General features: G+C 36.4%; 1 protein-coding gene across 3 annotated transcripts in view; it reads left to right on the forward strand.

Annotated features, from left to right (window-relative positions):
* Nucleotides 1–1,278: 1,278 nt before the first annotated feature.
* The window catches only part of GPM6A (glycoprotein M6A), a 325,059-nt gene continuing 309,591 nt past the window's right edge, over nucleotides 1,279–16,746 (forward strand). For 2 of the 3 annotated variants that reach the window (XM_081269582.1, XM_081269583.1), the window contains exon 1: nucleotides 1,279–1,483. Coding sequence is in view for 1 of the 3 variants with exons in the window: in XM_081269584.1 (XP_081125710.1) it covers nucleotides 1,480–1,483 (4 nt within the window). In the remaining 2 variants the exon portion in view is untranslated. The remainder of the gene's footprint in view (nucleotides 1,484–16,746) is intronic. The other variant, XM_081269584.1, reaches the window with a different exon arrangement.

Genomic DNA, 16,746 nt, shown 5'->3' on the forward strand with positions numbered 1-16,746 from the left:
TTAACTTGGAATAGGCACTTAATAAATAGGCAGTAAATTGTTGGAGGCAATTCTAAATTTGATTTTATAAATTAATCTCCAAAATTACTAACATCATTATTGACCCAACATATAAGTGATATACTTTGCTACAGTTACAGTTCACGTTTATTAATTTCTAGAATGGTGATGCATTTCTGAATGATATGTTGAACACTTTTAACTTTTATGGACTACTTCCTTTCCCCTCCCAAAAGAAAGACTTCCTGTTTCCATTTAACTGAAATGCATTTACAACATCCCTGCAGGGAGTGTACTTCTTTCATTACATGATAAATAATTGTGCAAATGTTTCTGTGCCGTTTTAATGAATATTATCTGCATTTATCCATAGATTCTACTAAAGATATTTTTATTTTTCCTATCAACTCTTCTTAGACAGCAATATCCCTCAAATTAGGAATCATTTCCACTTTATTTTGTTCTTCCGGTTGCTCATGGTATAGCATGGTATAGATCTGTATACTTTAGGGTGTGTTTTGCAAGAAAAAAAAAATCTTAAGACACTTTGGGGACTGACTTACTGAAATAACTTTTCCAGGAGGAATCCTAAAAGAACTAGGTCAAAAACCCATAGAATTATATAAGTTTTTTTTGTTGTTGTTGGAGGGACCTTAGAGATGACTTTTTCCATATCCTTCATTTTACACATTAGGAAACTGAGTGCCAGCATACCAGGGGCAGATACAGAATCACCATCCATCCTTGCAATTGATAAGCCCCAATGCTCATTCAACAGCATCCACCCACTTTCCGATTGAGTCGCTTTATTTTCCAGTTGATATCTGCATATTATGGGGTGTGTGTGTGTGTGTGTGTGTGTGTGTGTGTGTGTGTGTGTTTTAGGACTTCACAGCCTTGTGAGATAACAGAAACAAACTTTACGAGAAAGAAGAGATGATAAAGTATAAAGTAAAGGGAGATTTTTCTCTTATATTTATCTTTATTAACATTATTATTAAGAAGAATTGTTTGTACTGAAGACAAGAGAAAAATTTAGGGAATATAAAAGCATCCTATCAAACCATCTTTTCTTTCGGAACAATCTTTTCTGAGACCCTACTTTAGGGATCATTATTTTGGATAAGGGGTCATTCGTGGGGTTCTGAGATGTGTTGTGGAATGCGTACTTAATGTGTAGAAGAGGGAGACATTTGCCTGAGGCTAATCTGAAAGTGAAAGGGGGCAGGGTAGAGACCTCTAGGGAGGGGTGCTCTGAAGGGAAATAGGTTTCAACCAGGGCAGGCAGGTGGAAAGAGGGAGGGGTCTGCATGCGCACAGAGTTTCTAGGCAGCGCGTGAGCTGTCTCCGCTGGGAGGGGCGAGGCTGTCACTCGCTGGGGCGTTAGAAGCCGGAGAGGCGCTTGGAAAACTTGGCCCTCCGGAGAATCTGGTCACTCGCACTCCTCTGGGGACCTCAGAAGAAGGAGGACCTTTGGCCATGGGTGAGTGTGCGAGTTGGTGCGGATAAGTAGCCTAAAGGCTGGGCGTGGGGACGAGTGCTATAGAAAGTGAATGTTTGTAGTCCTCAGATTGCACAGAACACCCGAGCCCCCCCCCAACCCCCACCCACAGCGGGGAGCCTGCCTCTGGACTTTTCCCGCAGGCGAGGAGGGGATAAGGTGGCGGTAGAGGCTGGGGCAGGTGCTGGGCCATTTAAAATGGGAGAGAGCAATAATCCTGCAGCCCGGGGGCGTTCGGTGTACGGTGCTCAGTGCTCTGGACGGTGTCTGAGGAATAAAGAAAGGATTAGAAGTAGTGGATGGATTCCAGGAAGATCGTCGTTCTTACTTGTTGTGGGGTTTGGGGAGCAAGTGGAGACGGGCACAAGAGATGGAAACTTCATAAAACTTCCAGCTCGCACAGGTTGAGTAGAGGGAGGCGCTGGGGCAAGGGGAGATGAGATTGGGGACAAGTTGCAGCCCTCGAGTCAAGTGAATGCTCATTTGCATAAAACGCTTGGAGTCTTAAGGCTGTTTCACCCTGGGCTAGACCTGGATAAATAACCATTATGGTTAAAGGACGTCCAGACTGGCTTAGGTCACTGGAAGGTACAGCTCCAAGCCGTTTAGATTCACTCGCGTTTCTAGGAGTCCTCCTCCTGGGAGTTCAGCAGCGCAGCTTGGAAAAGTCCCAGGAATGTTGGAGGGGTGGGCTGGAGGGGCGGAGAACTGGGTGTCGGTCGATCCAAACCCTGCAGGAGGAGGTGGTGGAAAAAGTTCAGGGAAGAGCAAGAGAGAGAGGCCAGAGGGAAGAAATCACCCACTCCCTGAAGACTTGGTGTGGTTTGTTCAGCGTATCTGTACCCGGGCAATACTGCATTTCCACGGTTACTTATTAGCTATCCACCAGTGATTGGGGTTTACTATTCAAACGCCAGAATACTCACTTCTTCCGGTCCAAGTCCTTTACCCACTCCTCCCCCGCAACCCCCTTGTCCTTTGTTGTGAGGGATTTCTTCAAGAGTAAAGGAGGCCTTTGGGACTGGTGTGCTCCTGTTGAAATTCCTAAATTCCCACAGGCTCGAGGGTTAGGGGATGCTTTGACTACTAATCGGTGGAGTTTATAGACACTGGCCAACTTGGAAGAAAGGAAAAAAGAGAAGGCTGAGGACATTTTTGCCTATGAATGTTAGCTCTGATCAAGACATTCATAGTCTCTTCTTGCTTGACCCTGGAAGAGCCTTAGAAAGAACCATTTTTAGGACCTTTGAATAAAACACTGTTGGGAATGATCTACAAAATAGATTTTTTAAAAGATGTTTTCCAAAAAGAAAACAATATTTTCAGGGTGTAAGAGAGAAACATTCTCTCAAGTGGGACAGAACTGTACTTTAGGCTTTAAAAAAAAATGCAGCATATAAACTCTTGTTAGAATAACACAGGAAGGGGGATTCTTACAAATGGAAAGCCAAAATAATTAACTCAATGTAATCTATTAATTGATTACTAAATGCATTAAGATGCTGTTTGGATCCAACATAATAAAGTATCTACAAAGAATGACATAATTTACCCTTATAAACTTGAGCTTGAGGATAAACTGCTCACAATTTTATAGTTAATGATTTCTTTAAGTTGCTTTTTCAGACTATAATAAGAGCAATTAGTCCTGAATTTTGCTTCAATTTCTACGGATAAATTGCCCATGCCAAATTACAGATAAGTATCCTGGAAAGGGGGCGGAGTTAACAACTGAGTTGTTACAATAATCTGGAGCTTGGCCTATAACTCTTAGAAACTATCTGTAATCTCACAGATACCCCAAATTTGTTTATTCTTTCTTCTGCCAGGAATGGATTATGTTTTTCCTTTTGTCCTTGAGGTGACCCAAACTCATGTAGATTTCAGGTACCTAGTGGGAGAAAGGGAGTGTGGAGGATGTTTAGTAAGTCAGAGGTCAGGAAAGCAAAGGAAAGAACAGGTAACTATGAATAGTGGAAGCCTGAAGTCAGGACTCAAGGGGCAGAGACTCAGAAAAGCAGTGCAAAATAAATCAGGAAGAGCCAACTAGCAGATGAGGGGTGAATGAGAGAAAGAAGGAGGGAAACACCTCCAGAAACTAGAGAAACATTTGGTCATTCAATTCATATTACTCTTCTTTAAATTTGCTGTGTAAAGCAGAACTTCATTACTTCATACCTCGTTTATTTAGTGGTAGTAGGGTAGGGATAGTAGGGGTTCAAAATTGGAGTCAGGATTGCTTGAAAAAGGGGGAATAACTGAAGGAGAATGCTGGATCCATCTTTTTCCTGTTATGCTGACTGAAATTTATCATTTACAGAAAGAAAGATGGTGCTATGGGGTGAATATGTTTCTTGTTTGTGTAAGAAGAAGAAATTCCTCCTGTAGCATTGTGGAAGAGTGAGAGTAATTGGTTAATCAAACATTCTGAATAATTTATAGTCATATTTGTAATGCACAAGGCCAATTCTCAACAGAACTTATTTGTATAGTAGGCATATTGAGATTTTTGGCATCTCTTACTTTTTCTTTTTGTTCTCTTTTCTTTCCTCAGTGATGCCCTTGGCTTGTGTGGGTATGCAGGAAGGTTTTCCTTTGCTCCCAAATTCTGCTTCCCTGAAAGGATACAGCAAAGTATTTCATATTAAAAAGGCAGAGCTCACCATTTGCAAAGAGTGTTTACAGGTCAGCTGTAAGACTGACTTTAACCATCAAGTTGCTTAATTGTGGAATTTTAGGCTCCAGTAGAAAGATAGAGTCAAGGAATATATTTAATTTAGTTCCTAACCATGATACTCACTGCCCTACTTGACCACATTTGTGTCATAAATATTTACTCTGACGCGTTAATCTTTGTTTTGTTTATCAAATGATATTGAATATTGTTTAGTTTAACAGGTATTATTATAGAAAGTTTCATGAAGGGAGTAATATTGAATTTGATTTGGAGATGAGAAGGATTTGGGAAGGGAAGAGGTGAAATCTTTGGTAGATTGGAAACACATAATAAAGATTTAAATTTAATAAAGGAAAAAGAATAAGAAAGTAAAAATATGATTTGAAGATTACCAACCTTTAGTGAGAGCTAAAGCCACTTATTGAATTATCTGTTTGAAGGTGGGAGCATAGGAAATACTAGTTGAGAAAGGATAAACCCTTTCTCAACTAGTTTGGAGAAAGAAGAAGAATACAAGCTACTTAATATGTTCTAATTGCCCCCAAATTAGAACGATGAAATGTGACATCTTATATGATTGACATTAGATTCAAGAGTCCATATATTTTGATAAGAAAAAAACAAGATGGAAATGGTTGTTCAACTTAAGTAAAAGTGGATTGGTTGTGGATCTATAAAATTGTTTACGAATTTAGGTAAAAAATAATGAGATACAGTATTATCCTGAATTTATGCTTTTATTTCAGGAAAAATATGACACTTTAAAAGCAGTCATGAATAAAGTACAAAGTGGTTAGGTTTGAAATAGGAGAGGCAGAGGACAATCCCATGTGTTTCGGGGTGGACCCTCAAACCTCTGAAATCTTGTTTTCTCTCTTTTTTTAAAAAAAAATTTGTAGATCAGATCTTAATTCAATAATAATTAGAAGAAAAACATGGACAAAAGATAAGGTTGAAGTACTTTCATTAAGAAAATTGAACATATTTTTATGACTCTAGACTACTAGGTAATACTTAAAGGATCATTTGATCTCTAGTATGTTACTTTTCTGAGATGATTATAATGATCTGATTATATTCTGAATGAGAGAAAGATAAACTAATGTAGGCATCTATTGCTGCATAATAACATCCCCCAAACAAGTGGATTATAATGATTCATTATTCTCTCTCATGGTTCTTGTGGGCTGACTCTCTGCTGAACAATTTTCATTTGAAGTCTCATGCTGTTACCATCTGATGTTGGCTGGGGATTCAGCCATCTGAAGACTTGATGGAACTGGTCTTTTAAGATAGCTCACACAAACCAGGGGCAGTGACACAGGCCTATAATCCCAGCAACTCAGGAGGTTGAGACAGGAGGATTGCCAAGTTTAAGGTCAGCATCAGCAATTTAGCAAGGCCCTAAGCAACTTAGTAAGACTCTGTCTCAAAATAAAAAAAGAGGGGTGGGAGGACTGGGGGATGTGATTCAGTGGTAAAATCCCTCTGGATTCAATCCCCAGGACCAAAAAAAAGATTGCTTGCACATACAGCTAGTAGTTGATGCTGCTCTGCTTGTGTTGGGAGTTTATCTGGGCCTACTCTTTTTTTTTTTTTTTTTTTTTTATTTCCTTCGTGAAATGATGGCAGGGTTCCAAGAACAAGCACTTCAAGAATGAGTATCCCACGAAACCTAAACAGAAGCTACAAGAATTCTTAGGATTTAGCATCAGGGAAACATCAGAACATGACTTTTGCTGCATGCCATTAGCCACAAAAGTCATCAAAAAGCAGTAAGATTCAAGGGTAGGGAGATTAGGCCTGTCCTCTTGATATCAAGAGTAGCATGCTTACATGAGGAAAGAAGCAATTAACTAATTAATCAACTAATTGATCTCATTCCTAAAAGTTATGTCCCATAAGTGTGCTTCACATTACAACTAAAATCTCTGTGTAATTTCTCTGAAATTTTGCATATGCATATGATCAATGACTGAACCTTTAATTACAAATATGAGGAAATATGTCACACTAAAATCTCACAGCAAAACATTTCAGCGTGGAAATTCATGCCTGGGTGGAAGGAAATGTGTTGGTAGAATACTGGGATAAAATCTGCTCAATATAGTTTCAAATAAAAGCAGTTAATCTTTCTATTTTCATTTAAATCTGAAGTTTTAAGACTATTATAAATTATTGTTCATTTTATTTATAATTGAGTTTGTGTCATAAATTGGAATATAGATGAATTATGAAAAATCTATATTAACTATTTTTTGTTACAATAAATAAATGCTTTATAATGATCTGCTTAGGAGCTGGCTTTATTTTGTAAGAATGGGCTACTTTTACATAATACATTATTTGAGTGGGTATGGAGTCATTAGAGACTTAAATATACTTATTTTTGGAAAAGATATAGTTAATTATGTTAAGATTCAACTTCATAAAACTTTTCATGTAATTTTTAATTGGCAATTAAAAGCATCAATTTGATTAGGAAAAAATATAGGTCCTTTCTGAGACAATTGAAAAACAAAATAAAAAATAATTAGGTGAGTTGGGTTTAAATTTAAGGACAGAATTAGTTTCAACCTAGAAACTTACAGGCCTTAAAAAAAATTAGATTCTTAACTGTGTTTCAACTCATTTGACTTGAGGTCATTCTATTTTCAACTGTTTGAAAAGAGGTAAGAAAATGAGGATAGATGATGGGAAGCCATATACTCATTACCCACTGTCCATAATATAACAAGCCCCAAACCCAGCATCCCAACAAGAAATGAAAACTAGTTACATAAACACTATGACTGGAATAACATATGAGAATTCAGGAGGAAATATGACACGTAGTTAAGAGAAATTCATCTATAGTTTGTTAAGATATTCATTCACTATAAGAGATCTATACCTAAACTATATAATAGTTAAATAAATACTTTTGCTATTTCTGTAAAACTTCTTTTCCTAGAACCTGTAATTTTACTGTGTACTTGAAAAAACTTACAGAATATATTAAACACTGATTCTTGGATCCTGACTCTGAAGCTCCAGATTCAGAAGGCTGCGGCTGCAGAGCTGGCCCTATAATGTTAGTTAGTGTACAGTCCCACTGATTTCCAGGCAGGAAGTCTGGGGTGTGCTTTGAGATTGGAACTCCAGAATGCTTGTCTCCCTCACAAGCTAAATGTTATTCCTTTACTTGTATCTGTAATATATTGTTTTAAATTCATTATTTGGTTATGACTCAAAAATATAATCAAAAGCTCCATTTACATTTCTATTTCATTTCACTATAAACTTCCTAAGTCTCTATAGTTGCTGACACTTTGTCCTTACTAAGTCACCCATCAGCTTTATGGGGTGATGCTCTCCAGAGTATACTGAAATGTCTTTCCTGAAAATGACTAACAACTTCTATCTTCAGGGTTTTGAGTATTATTTATGTTTATGTAAATTCTAGATCTGTTTTTCTGTGCTTAGCTGTCAACTGTCTTCACCTAGTTGTCCCTCTAGTTCTTCAATATCAATATGTTCAAAACTGAAACCATCCTTCCAAGATCTGACTAGCTCTCTCCATTCTCCATCCCCTCTCCTTCCTCTTCAATACTTATTGTAGAGGGGTGCTAGTAGAAAAAGGAAAGTGAAAGAACTATCAAGGCTCGTCGTCGGAGAAAATGCCCATTTATTGAAGAACAGCTCTGCATATTGAGCCGGGGGTGGTTGGGCAGTTATGACAGTTTAATGGTTGAAGGGTTTGACAGTTGGCATGGGTGCTTTCTGATTGGTGGGTAAGGATCATGTGAGTTAGCAGGGCTAGTCTGATTGGTGGGTAAGGATCATATGAGTCAGCAGGGCTAGTGTGATTGGTGGGTAAGGATCATGTGAGCCAGAAGGGCTAGTCTGATTGGTGGGTAAGGATCATGTGAGCCAGCAGGGCTAGTCTGATTTCTGGGTAAGGATCATGTGAGCCAGAAGGGGTCACCATTGGAAGGCTCTTCTTGGGGGATGGGGAAGTTAGTCTTTGGAGCCGCGGCAACTCCCAGCAGAAGGGACACTGGGAAAATGATTTGAATGTGATAAATGCTCAAGAGATAATTAAATTTTTACACATTGTTAGAATATGGTCAAGCCAAGAATACAGAGCACAAACACCTGGAGTTTAGTAACCACTGCATCTAGTGCAATTCTGCCTTTTCTGCATGCTCTCAATGTCTTGCCTGGGCATCTGTTCTGGCAGCTATCCTCTGTGTTGTAGTTATTTGTTAATATGTATTTTATTCTTCATTATTTGAGGTCACATCTAGACTCCGAAGGCAGTAACTTCTAGACAGCAAAGAAATCATCAAATACCTATACCGTTATGCTATTTTTTCTAAGGTCGAGTGTCATGCTAACGTAGAAAGTTTCAGAAACATAAGATTTGAGTGTTTTTACAGAATATGCATTTAGCTTTAGTAATGGCAGGAGACACAAAAGAAGGCAAGACTGTGGAGTGAGTGTATCTGTCCAGAACAGGTTAGGGATACTACTGTGAGAAGGATTTGACACTAGACCAGAGGCCTTTATGAAATAAGAAACATTAAGACAAGAAGGACTTGGAAGATTCAACTGAGATGTGGATCTGAGAAACTTAGTGCAATTTCAAGAGAGTCAAAGAAGGAAAGGGTTTTGATCTATGTGACCTATAGAGTTCAGTACAATAGAAAGAACAGAGAAGAGGAAAACTTATTTTTCTTTAAGGAATTTTAAAAATTGATATAAGCCTACTAAAATTCATATAGTTTTTTGGTTGCTTTACATTGTGTTATAATTGCCCAGTTGAGAGGTATCATGTCCATTTTGATAACTGTATTGTTTTTTTTATTATTCTTTATTTTATTTATAGAGCGTAGTTATACCTTGAATAGCAGGAATATACAGATCAATACATGATCTATGTTCAAACTATGAAATGGGTCAACAGAGATTAAACATATTGTGGTTAAACTTTCATTAGGTCAGAAGTCAGATGACGATCATTTGTATTTCAGTAACTTTGTATTATTGATAAGTGCTACCTTTTTCCACAGGTGTAGATGAAGGACTTGGATTAAATGTTCAGCATGAGTTTAGTCAGCTCTAATTGCTTGTAAACTAATACCTGACTGACTAAATTAAAAAAAAAAAAGTACGTTCAGCCCCACATCCTTATCAGATGATGAGGAGATACTTTCATAGCATGTGTCTCAAAACCACCATATAGATCTTTCCTTGTTAGCAATGCTCTGTGGTTTCAAGCCTGACTTTTAATCAGAGGAGACTCCCAGTGCTCAACCACAAGATTTGGCATTTTTCTTCTTCTATTTTTTTTTTTTTTTTGGTATCCGTAGATTTTTAAAAATAACTTGTATCAAAGAGGATTAAAAAAATCAACTGAAATGAAAAAAAAACAAAACATGCATGCAATATTTCTTGGAATTATCTGAAGCTTCATTAGTCCACATACACGTTGCTCACTTTAAATTCATTGTGTATTACTTTGTATAAACAATTAACATGTACTAACAATTTATTTTTCATATATGAGAGAATAAATTGACATATTTTAACAAGTAAGTTTCTATTTCTTTTGCCAGTAGCTAGCACCCTAAACTGTTAATGTTTATTGATACTTGTGTTTGTGTATGTGGGAGAGAGGTTCTTATTTTACATTTTTTTTTTTTTTTACTTTCATATGTGAGTCTAAGACAGTGTCTTGTGAAGCCAATATAATGCAAGAGGGATCATTTCACAAGTCCTAGAAATGGTATTTTTAAGGACTTTCTCTGTTCTTTGATGGTAAAAATTACCTCCCTGGTTAAATCCTGGAGTCTAAATCCCAGACAAATATATTGCTTTCATTATAAATATCAAGGGATACAGAGGGGATTGATATCTGGTAGAACATAACTCATTGCCAACTTATACCTTTTGGATATAGTATTTTGTGTTTGTTGTTTCTTTTAGTAAAGAAAAACATAAATATTCAAAAGAAAAGTGCTGAAATGGTGCTGAGCTTTCACAAATTCTGGACACTGTATAATATTTAGTAGGCATTTTCTATTAAGATAGGTCAACTATCTAGTCAATATTTGAAGAACAGATTATGAGCACTGCCTACTTAGGGAGCTTTCTGCATTCTTTTTTGATTTTTCTATTAAGTAGTACAAAAAGGGTAAAATAAAAGTCTACATACTAGACATATGAGAGGGTGACAAAGAATATCTGCTATTTTCATTATTTCATTCTTTTAAAAAATTAAAAAGAATACAATTTTATTCTTAAAATTAGATATCAGAAAGCAAACTCAAGATGCTATTCCTAGAGAGAAAAGTGTCAGAGCAGCTATTGATGCAAGTGCACAATTTGAATCTTTAATATACAAATGATATAGAAATCACTAGAAAAAATTAGCTTTAATTAATTTTATTCATCTCATAGTAATTACCTTAATGGCGTCCCTTTAAAATATATTGTGGTTTCAATAAGCCAAGATGCAAAGTGATACTCAACTCAAAACAGGTAAAAATTTAAGAATACCAATAATAATTCACAAATCTCATTTCATCATCTTAAAACTCTGTTGTTGCAGAATTTTTGTATGTAGTAGAGCCACCAACAAGTCCATAGTGGAAGAGTACTCCTCTCAGAAAATATCAGCCTGTTGATTTGATTGGACAGGTATTTCCAAGCCACATGCTCACTCTGGTTCTACCCCAAATGGCACAATGATACAGAGTAAGGATAATTTCTAATTCCATAGCACTTTGTGCTCTTTTGGAAATATAAAACTTTGCACACAGAAAACTATATGAGGGGCTGCGGGCATCCCTCAGTTGGTAGAGTACTTGCCTACCATGCACAAGGGCCTGAGTTCAATCCCCAGCACCACAAAAAAACAAAACAACAAAATAACCACAGAAAACTATATGAGAATTCTGTAAGATTAGATAAAGAAACATAGATTAAACACAATAATTGCTAAAATCATTGGCCAGGAATGGATTGGAGGTTACAATCATAGTTTTTTTCTGAATGAGACTCTTGAAGAGAAGCTGGAGGGCTTGTGACTTTCGAAGTAGGGGTGTGGGAGTAGCCCAAGAAGAGCAGGGGAAAAGCTGTGGAGGTGGGATGAACATGGTCTTCAGAACCCATCTGAATCAGCTTCCCTCTAGCTCTTATTCAAAGGCTACTAATTTTTCCATCTTCTGGAAATGGTTTTGGGGCCACACTATTATAGAAATTGTAGAAACCTTGCAAACAGTGACCTGGTGGTATGCAAAGGAGGGGTTCTGCTAACCCCAGCACCTTACTCTTCCTGTTCTCTCACCCTGATACTCCAACTCTAAGTCTCCTTGTTTCCCCACAGAGCACTTACAGACTTGTCCTATTTGCTGTGTGTGTACTCTGATCATCATGACTTTCTTTCTGTTCAATTAGACCTTAGTCAACAATCCAGCTATTCTTGATACGGCAGTTACCTTGAAAAGTCTGCTTCCTGAAATACTGAAGTATAACACCAGAGAAACACCAAGGCAAGCATAGAGTAGAAAATAAAAAGTTTTATATAAAGAGTAGTAAAACAGACTTCTCAAGGGGGAAGATGGGAATCCAAAGGTGGAATCCGTGAGATGAGGAAGTCCCATCCCTTTTATACATCTGAAGTTTCCTTTGTTCTCCTGCATTCTTCTTTATCTTGTTCATTTCCCCCAATCCTGCTTACATGACTGAGAGATGCTGGGGTGGCCAGAAGGTGAGCAGGTGGGCTGGAAGGGCCAAGGTGGACTGCTGGGCAGGAAGAGAATTGGCAGCCCAGGGGGCCTTAATTAGCAGCTCCCAGTCTGCTCAGGAGCTGCTCCATTAACATCCTTTTGGAAGAGGTAGTATAGGCAGGGAATCTTGGTAATCAAAGGGCTCTGGAGACATGAACATTCCAATCTCCCATTTTCTCCATCTGACCTGATCACCTGTTGACATATCTGCCTGTCTTTAATTCTTGCTTCATTCTTACACAAGAATTCTTCACTCTCTAGTTCTTTGTTCCAAAACACATGGCTTATGGTAGCATACTATGGAGGAAGGCTTGACATAGGATTAAGAAAATCATTCTATTACATGGTTGCTCATTTCCAACATTGAGGGATAGCCATCTGAACAGATTCGGTTAGAGATGTTAACAGAAAAGAAGGAAATACTAAAAATGATGAGAAGAAAATGCAAAACTAGTAGATAGGGTATTCCCTATGGCAGAGAGGAAGGAGTCACCTAGAATAAGCACAAACAAGGCAAGAGAATTGAAAATTTGAGGCTTGCCTGGCAACTTAGGAAGAAATTGACTCAAAATAAGATAAAAAAGAAGGATTGGGGATGCAGTTCAAAGGTTGAGTATCTCTAAGCTTAATTGCCAGTATTACAGAAAAAGTCTTAAAAATAAAAATTATAAACTTCACTTATCAGAAAATGCAGTAGAATTCAATATGATAATGAATAATAAGATATCAACAGTTATTTCAAAATATTTTATTTTTTTCTGAAATATTCGCATGATTTAATTGGGAGGAAGGGCAAAGAAGAAAGATCCCTTTCTCTTAGCAACTTAAATTTCACATTCTTGGGCTGGGATTATGGCTCAGTGGTAGAGCACTTGCCTAGCACGTGTGAGGCACTGGGTTCGATCCTCAGCACCACATACAAATGAATAAATAAAGATCAAATACATGTTTGAAGATGTGAATTTGGTGTCAACATACCTTATATACAAACAGAGATATGATAAATTTTGGTATAAAGGTGTATTAAGAATTGTGATGCAAAAAAAATAAGAGAGCTCATGTATAATGGCATAATTTGGTGTGAACATACTCTATATACAGAGTTATGAAAAATTTTGTTGTGAATGGATAATTATGAATGTAATAATGCACTCCACTATTAGCATGTATGCAAGAAATAAATAAAAAAATAAATAAATCAGAAAAGAAAAAAAAAGATATTGTGTCCATATACAACTAAAAAAAATTCACATTTTTACCTTTAGGTCTGTATAATCCTAGCCCTCTCTTGCAATTTCTTTTTTTGCTACCCTGCCCCCACCCCCACCCCCACTTTCTTGCTTTTTGATGGCTTTTAAAATTCAGATGGTGAATGTTTGAAGAAGGCTATTATCTTGGGGTTGAAAGACTCATTCAGTTCTCTCCTATCTTCTGTGTCAAGGACTGATCCAAAATAGCACAATTAAAATAAAACACAACATAATTAAAACAAAGCATTCTGAATAGGTAATTGAAAAAAAAATCTAATTGGATATTTGCAATTATGCCTGTTCATTTTTCACTGAAGCTTTCTTAATACATAGTGCTATGTGCAGAGGATTTTTGTGAAGCAGATGTACACAGGGAGTATGTCCCTACTGGTAGAACTTTAATATGGTCTTCCAATTCTTGCAAGGATTTCAGAATTGAGGTACAAGTAGCTATTTGCTCTCCTCGAGTTGAGTCCTGTTTTCTTTGTCACTGGCTTTCTTCCTTGGTCCCAGTGGCTGTAGCTCACTGTTTATTTATTGGCTGTTTAGTATGGAAAAACATCTAGTCTTTTAACATCGACAACAAATCAGAGTAATGAGCCTGCCCATCACGCTAGATTGGGTATAATCTTTGCCTGTTAGGTTCTTGGCTGGTTTTGCTGTATTTCACTATCCTGAAAGTTTGAGAAATCTGACTGCTTTGTTGGTTGTTGTTTTCCCATTCTTATTAACATTTGCCAAACCTTTTGTCATGCATCTTTAGACTCATGACAGCTTCTAGGTCAAATTTCAGTTTTGATCATTGCATCCTTTAGAAGTAAAGCTAAGGACCGAAATAGCCAGTTCCTTTTCAGTGGTTGCAATGGATGCTGATTAGCTGCATGCTGCTTGTGGAAGTCATAGCAACAGGTCCTACTTACTATCTTTTAGGCATCTCAATTAAGTTTCTTTAGTCTTTGAAAATATAACTACAAAAAAAGTTTCATCTCCTGGGGAAGATGAATATTTCCTTTCATTGGAGAACAACTTCATAGAGTTCATTAGGAATTCTTTTCTAGTGTTCATTTCTGAACAAGTAAGCTAGAAATTGTTTGTATTTCTTCCTTTCCTTTTTTCCTTCCAATTTTCGTAATTAGACTTTCAATGGATATAATCTTTTAATTTTTAAAATGATTAATTTCCAAGTGGTTTGGGGCCATTCCTTAGGTTACAAAGCTAAACATACTCATCAATAACAAGAAAAACATATTAAAATTGATAACAGAAAGATGATAGCTATGGTTACTTTATTTTTCTAGAGAAAGATAGATGTAGGAAGAAAACCTGTATTAAATTTTACTACTATATAAAATGTGAATAAAAGTGGATTTTTTTCACTTTTTTATAAGTCACAAATAATTGTAATTTCTCCCTATATAAAATCTCTTTGTAAGGACTTAAAAATAGCATACTACAGGGAAACAGTTTATAGCAGCACAATTCACAATACCTAAACTGTGGAACCAACCTAAATGCCCTTCAGTAGATGAATGGATTAAACAAATGTGACATATATACACAATGGAATATTACTCAGCAATAAAAGAGAATAAAATCATGGCATTTGCAGGTAAATGGATACAGTTGGAGAAGATAATGCTAAGTGAAGTTAGCCAATCCCAAGAAAACAAATGGTGAATGTTTTCTCTGATACAAGGAAGCTGACTCATAGTTGGGTAGGGAGAGGGAGCATGTGAGGAGTTGATGAACTCTAGAAGGGCAGAAGGGTGGGAGAGGAAGGAAGGGGTCAGGGAGTTAGCAATGATGAAGGAATGTGATGGACGTCATTATCCAAAGTACATGTATGAAGACATGAATTGGTGTGAGCATACTTTATATGAAAAATTATTCTATACATTTAATAAGAATAGTGATGCATTCGGTTGTCATATATTTTAAAAATAAAAGCAATTAAAAAAATCTCTTTGTGGCATAGAATTATAAGGTTTAGACATAATCCATTCATCAAGTGATTTTTAAACTTGCTGCCTGCTAGACAGAACACTTAATGCTAGATATTGCCAATACAAAGCTAAAATATGATACCTGGTATATTGTAAGAAAACATTAGGAGTTACATGGTATAACACAGGCTGAGGTAGAAGTTTATATATTGTATATGAGTAGAAGAGACTAGTTAAAATTCCTCCTAAAATGTCAGTTTGGGATGCCTAGAGTTTTGTTAGAGATGACCTATAAAACTTGAAGATGGTTTGCCTGGCATATGGATCAGAGTTAAAGCTAATTCTAGCCAGATAAGAAGATTAGTCCTCCGTTACCTATGGTTTTGCTCTCTGTGGTTTCAGCTATAAGAAGGTTAGTAGTGGACTAGCACTGTGTTATTTTATCATCATTTTATCATCATTGTTATCTCTTGATGTGCCTTATTTGTAAATTAAACTCTATCATAGGTATGTATGTATAGGAGAAACCATAGTATATATAGGGTTCAGTTCTGTTGGTGATTTTAGGCATCCACCCACCTGGGGGATCTTTGAAGGTATCTCCCATGAATAAGAGGGGACTATTGTAGTACAAATAAAGTATTAAAGCAACAAAGGAAGTGTTCAATGATTTGTAAGCTGAATACAGTTAACTGAAGAATAGAAATGGGGCAGATGTGCACTGATTTAGAAGACTGAAGAGGTAAACAAGAGATAGTTAAGGAGTCTGAAATGACGCACTAACTGGTTGGCCTTTACTGCAATTAGACAGGGGAGGCGCTGTTGGGTATTTGCAGGATGGATAAGATAATTACAAACAGTTTTAGCAGCAGTGGAGCTGAATATGATGAGTGGGATAGTCGAAACAACAAAAAGTATAAGAAAGTATTTTTAAGAACAGATTTAAAATTATCAAACAAAATCCTAAAAATATAGAAATATTTTCTAATAATTATTTTCAAATAAAAGTTACTGGAATGGAGGGGTAGTGAAAGGTCTGAAATTTCATTTTCAGTTTAAAGAAGAAATACCCAATAATTATCTTAGTAGATACAGAAAAAATATTTAATGAAATTTTATAATAATATATGGTAAAAATTAGAGGCAAATTAAAAAAAGAATAGATACTTATAAACTGATTAAAGTTTTTACATAAATCAATAAGTAACATTAAATTTAACATCAAAACACTAGAAGCATAAAAAAATGTTAAGAACAGGTTAAACATGTTTACTCTCACTGTCCTTCATTTTCTAACCAGGAGAATCAGAAAAGGAAAAAAAAATAATTACAAATGGAAAAACTAGAAAGAAATGGTCATTTTTCCATTAATGAAGATTATACACTTGTCTACATAGTAGCTTAAAGAGATTGCAAACAACTAGAAATGAGTTCAGAGAGGGTGCTTGGCCTAGATCAACATATCTAATTATGAGCATTACTGTAAAACAACAATGCCAAAAATTAATTAAAGATCTAATTTACTATAGCAAAAACTTTTATAAGAATCCTAGAAATGAATGTACCCAAAGTATCTGAGTTTTCAATATCAGAAAGTAAA

Source organism: Spermophilus citellus (genome assembly GCF_964194105.1).
Source record: "Spermophilus citellus genome assembly, chromosome: 16".
Taxonomy (NCBI): Eukaryota; Metazoa; Chordata; class Mammalia; order Rodentia; family Sciuridae; genus Spermophilus; species Spermophilus citellus.